Consider the following 4,753-nt stretch of genomic DNA (forward strand, 5'->3'; position numbering starts at 1 on the left):
AATTAGTTTCTTGAAGACATATAATATCAAGTGAATATTTCCTAATAAGTAGCTGAAATAAGGGTAGGCGGGTGTGAAAACTGTTTAAATTCGACTGTAAGATATTATTATACATGAATTATATTTTTATTTAAATAATTAGTTTTGAGATATGTCACTGTCCAAGTCAGATGAACCAACATATTGGAGCAGTTGTTTAGTTAATTTTTTAGTTAGTCTAGTACATTTAATTTTTATATTTTGATCTTCAGCCAGCGAATGTATTTTATTTAACATTTCTATAAGAGATGAAATATGTAGGGTATGGTCTTTAACAACAGAGAACACTCACTACAGTGAGTGTTCTCTGTTCTCTAACAGATCAGTGAATTGTTGGCTATCGAGTGGGAACTTGGGATTGTGATTGTCAATAAAATTGGTTATTTTTTGGGGCAATTCTCGACATCCTAATGAGGGTTTGTCTTTCGACTTCAACTTTTTTTTTGAACTCTTGGAACAGGTGTTGGAAAGTAAGATTTTGGTTTTGAGGAATTAGTATTAGCTGGTGTATCTTCTGAGTTAGGTGTTACAATTTTAGATAAGTTTCGTTTGGAGGTCGTAGGTTTAGTTATTGAAGTTGTTTGAACTTCAAAAAAAGCGGGTATGTCGGGATTGGGCTCATTAAATGTAGGAGTAATAATTGGTGTTTGTTCACATATCATTTCAGGGTTAGTAGTAATTGATATAGACTCACTTAAATTATTGCTGTCTGAGGAACGGTTTAGGAAGGAACTTTGTTGTTGGGATCAAGTATATGAAGAAGTTGAAGCTTTGAGTTTGAGGCCGGCACATTAAGATGCAAAATGACCTGGTTGCTTGCACTTATAGCATAATGTATCTGTTGTAAGAAATATGCGATATTTTAAGTCATGATGATTAATTTCTAATGTATCGGAAATTTGGAAACTATCTTCTGGAGGAGATATGTACACCTGCTGGTAGAAGATAATAGCAGATACTATGGTTTAAATGGTTCCTCATCCACTCGCAGACGACCAACAAAAATGAAACCAATTAGGAAGTAAATCTTCTTACCATTTAGAGCATCTTAAATCGGAATGATTTCCAACGTTGAAGGATCACCCACTTTACATGGGAAATAAAACCACAAGCGTTAACAATACTTAATTTAATGATTGATTTTTTACTACACTAAGTTGATATCTATCCAAGGGTTTGTCATGTAAAGTTCTTTTATGTAAACCGCCCGTCACTGTTCAATCCACACTAGTCCGATAAACACTACACGAACACTGATACAATTTAAATTATACTAATACTACTTATTATTTTGAACCAAGGATATTTCTGACGTGCTAACCAAGTAATATGCTACAATTATTACTAAGCGGAGTTATACAGAACTCAAACTAACAAAGAATCGACCCATTGGGTGTTAAACTAAATTTGTAAGTAAAGCGTCCAGCTTGGCTGGTATACAACGTGACACTTTGAATATTTCAACGATACTCATCGATTGCCATGCCTAACTACCACTGAGGGGTTTGAGGGGAACCGGTTCTCGCTTTCTAACAGGGAATTAGTCGGAGAATTTATCTAGGTAGATTTTAAGAATTATTAGCTATTTAATGCCAGTGGCGTAGCAACGCTTGGATACATTTCTTACTGAAATTTATCCATACTGGGGGGCGCGCGGCTAGGTGAAGTATAACTTCAGCTAGAAATATCCTAAACTTACTTTCTAAGCACAACTACAATGCTACAGAAGACTATCGGCTTTCGACAATGGAAGAGGAATCAGTTTAGTGATAGGGCGAATATATTCTCCATCAGCAGTTCGAACACGGACAATTCTAACTTTTCCATCTTTGCTGCTTATTGATTCTATCACTCTTGCTAGGGGCCACCGTAACGGAGGTGTATTTTCATTTGTGATTAAAACTAGATCATTTACTTTAATATCTGTGTTGGGAAGGAGCCATTTTGGGCGATGTTGTAGATTATTTAAATAGTCAGCAGACCAACGTTTCCAAAAAGATTGCTGTATTTTCGAAATTTGTTTCCAGATAGAAAGTCTGTTAACAGGCGTATTTGTAACATCAATCTCAGGAAATGCGGTTAAGGGAGTACCGATTAAGAAATGCCCCGGAGTTAATGGTTGTAAATCATTAGGGTCATTAGATAATGCATAAAGCGGTCGAGAATTTAAAATAGCTTCTATTTGGGTTAAAACTGTATATAACTCTTTGAAAGTCAATACAGAATTACTCATTAAACGTACTAAATGAAACTTGGTACTTTTTACTGCTGACTCCCAGAGTCCACCCCAATGAGGTGATCTGGGAGGAATAAACTTCCACTGAATCTCGGTTTGAGCTAAATAAGCTCTAATTTTGTCAAATTCAGACTTTGATCTGAAGAAATTATTTAATTCCTTAAGTTGATTATTGGCACCAACAAAGTTAGTCCCGTTGTCACTATAGATAGTGTGAGGATTGCCTCGACGCGAAATGAATCGTTTGAACGTTGCTAAAAAAGCGTTAGAAGATAATTCACTAACCAATTCTAAATGAATGGCTTTTGTAGCCATGCAAACAAATATTGCAAAATAACATTTAAGCGTTTGCGCCTTTCGTAATCTAGAAGCCCTAATAAAGAGAGGACCTGCAAAATCTACACCTACAGTGTAGAAAGCGCGCGAGATTCTAACTCTATCCAATGGGAGTGGAGACATAAGTTGTGATGCGGTTTGTGCATTGAATCTATAACATGTAAGGCATTTTTTGCTAATGCGTTTAATATACTTGACCCCGCTTAAAGGCCAATATCGTAGGCGCAGATTGCCTAACACATTTTGAGGACCACTGTGTCCTAGTCTACAATGTTCCTTTTTAATGAGCAAAGAAACAACATGATCATTTGCTGGCAGCAATATAGGGAATTTATTATTAAAGTCCAAATCTGCATATTGCAAGCGTCCTCCAACACGTACAATTCCAGAGGAGTCTAAAAAAGGATTAAGAGGGAGCAATTTTTTGTCTGCGACTAGTTCTTTTTCTAATAAGCGGGCTATATCGGTTGCAAAATATTGTTGCTGAATAGTTTTGATGATGAAATCATGAGCGTTCGAAATTTCTTTAAGTGTCAAAGTACCCTTAATTTTTTCATTACTATGTTTCATATTATACACAAACCTAAATACGTAAGCTACTGCGTTTTGTAATTTTGAAAAGTTTGAAAATCTCTCAAACATAGTTATCCAATTCTTTGGTGCATGATTAACAACTAATAGAGCTATTTTCTTTACTTCCGGCAAATTCTCAATTTGCTCAAAGGTATCAATTTCATCAAAATATATTTTGGGATTTAGCAAAAACTTAGGTCCATGAAACCAAAACGAAAATGTTTTTTGATTAAATACACCGCGGGACAAGAGATCCGCGGGATTTAATTGTGATTTAATATGTCTCCACTTTAGATTTTTACCAATATTCTGAATGTTGGCCACTCTATTCGAAACAAATGTATTATAATTATTAGCGGGTTGTTTAATCCAGCTGAGAGCAATTTGCGAATCTGACCATGCGTTTATAGAATTAATCTTTGCACGGTTTTTAAAGGTCGTTATAATTTTTTCAATCAATTTGACTAAGAGTTCCATGGCTATTAATTCGAGTTTAGGAATGGTAAGCTTGTTTTTCAAAGGTGCGACACGCGATTTTGCGGCAACAAGATTTGATGACAAGGAATTATTTGCATATCGTGCCACTATATAGATACAAGCACCGTATGCAACTTGACTTGCATCACTAAATCTATGCTAAGAATGTCTAAGTCAAAAAAGACGAACCGCGGAATTTTGATATGAGCGATTTGAGCTAAATTTTCATTAAATTTCTCCCACTGATCTATTATGCGTAAATTAATTATCGGTTCGTCCCATGAAACCTTCATCTGCCATAGTTCTTGCATTAAGAGTTTTCCCTTCACAATTAAAGGGTTTACCAAACCTAGAGGGTCAAAACAAGAACTAATACATGAAAGAATTTGACGTTTTGTAATGCGGTCTAATTTAGTAGCGTTATTTACATCAATTTTTAAATGATCCGTTTTTGAATCCCATTTTAAACCCAAAATTTTGCAAGGTGCATCATCCAAATTCAAATCCAGTTCCACCGCGTTTTGATCAGAAATCTTATTTAAAAAACGAAGCGAATTAGAAGACCATTTATGTAAAGAGAAACCATGCTGGTTCAATATTTGACTCAATTCTCCATAAAGTACTTCAAGCTCAGAAAATTGATCGGTTCCACCTAAGATGTCATCCATATATGTTTGATATAACAAAGCGCTAGCTGCTAGCGGAAATTGATGGTTATTTTGTGCAATATCTTTAATGACGCGGGTGGCTAAAAATGGAAAACAATTTTGTCCAAAACTGAGACGGGACAATTCAATGCATTTAAAATCCCCAGAGGGTGAATCTCTCCACAATATATTTTGTAAATAGCGGTGTTTGGGTGACATTTCAATTTCTCTATACATCATCTTTATATCCGCAGTCAAAATAAATTTAAAAGTCCTAAACCGGCAAAGAATATCAAATAAATTATCCTGTACTTGATAACCTTTGAGTGTAAGATCATTCAGCGAATATCCCGAGGTAGATTTGGCAGAAAAGTCATATACGATGCGAAGTTTCGTGTATGTTGCCTGTTCTCTGATCACTGCACGATGTGGTATAAAATATTTT

At 35.3% G+C, this 4,753-nt stretch overlaps 1 protein-coding gene across 1 annotated transcript; it reads right to left on the minus strand.

Moving 5' to 3' along the window:
- Positions 1-1,759: 1,759 nt before the first annotated feature.
- LOC140450581 (uncharacterized) lies at positions 1,760-3,661 on the minus strand. The gene has a single exon (XM_072544237.1). It carries the CDS (start codon positions 3,659-3,661, stop codon positions 1,760-1,762), a length of 1,902 nt encoding a protein of 633 aa, XP_072400338.1.
- Positions 3,662-4,753: the final 1,092 nt, after the last annotated feature.

This window comes from Diabrotica undecimpunctata, chromosome 9, assembly GCF_040954645.1.
Source record: "Diabrotica undecimpunctata isolate CICGRU chromosome 9, icDiaUnde3, whole genome shotgun sequence".
Taxonomy (NCBI): domain Eukaryota; kingdom Metazoa; phylum Arthropoda; class Insecta; order Coleoptera; family Chrysomelidae; genus Diabrotica; species Diabrotica undecimpunctata.

Excerpts from the sequence above, each read along its gene's own strand:
- LOC140450581 (XM_072544237.1), bottom strand. The coding sequence starts at position 3,661 with ATGGAACTCTTAGTCAAATTGATTGAAAAAATTATAACGACCTTTAAA.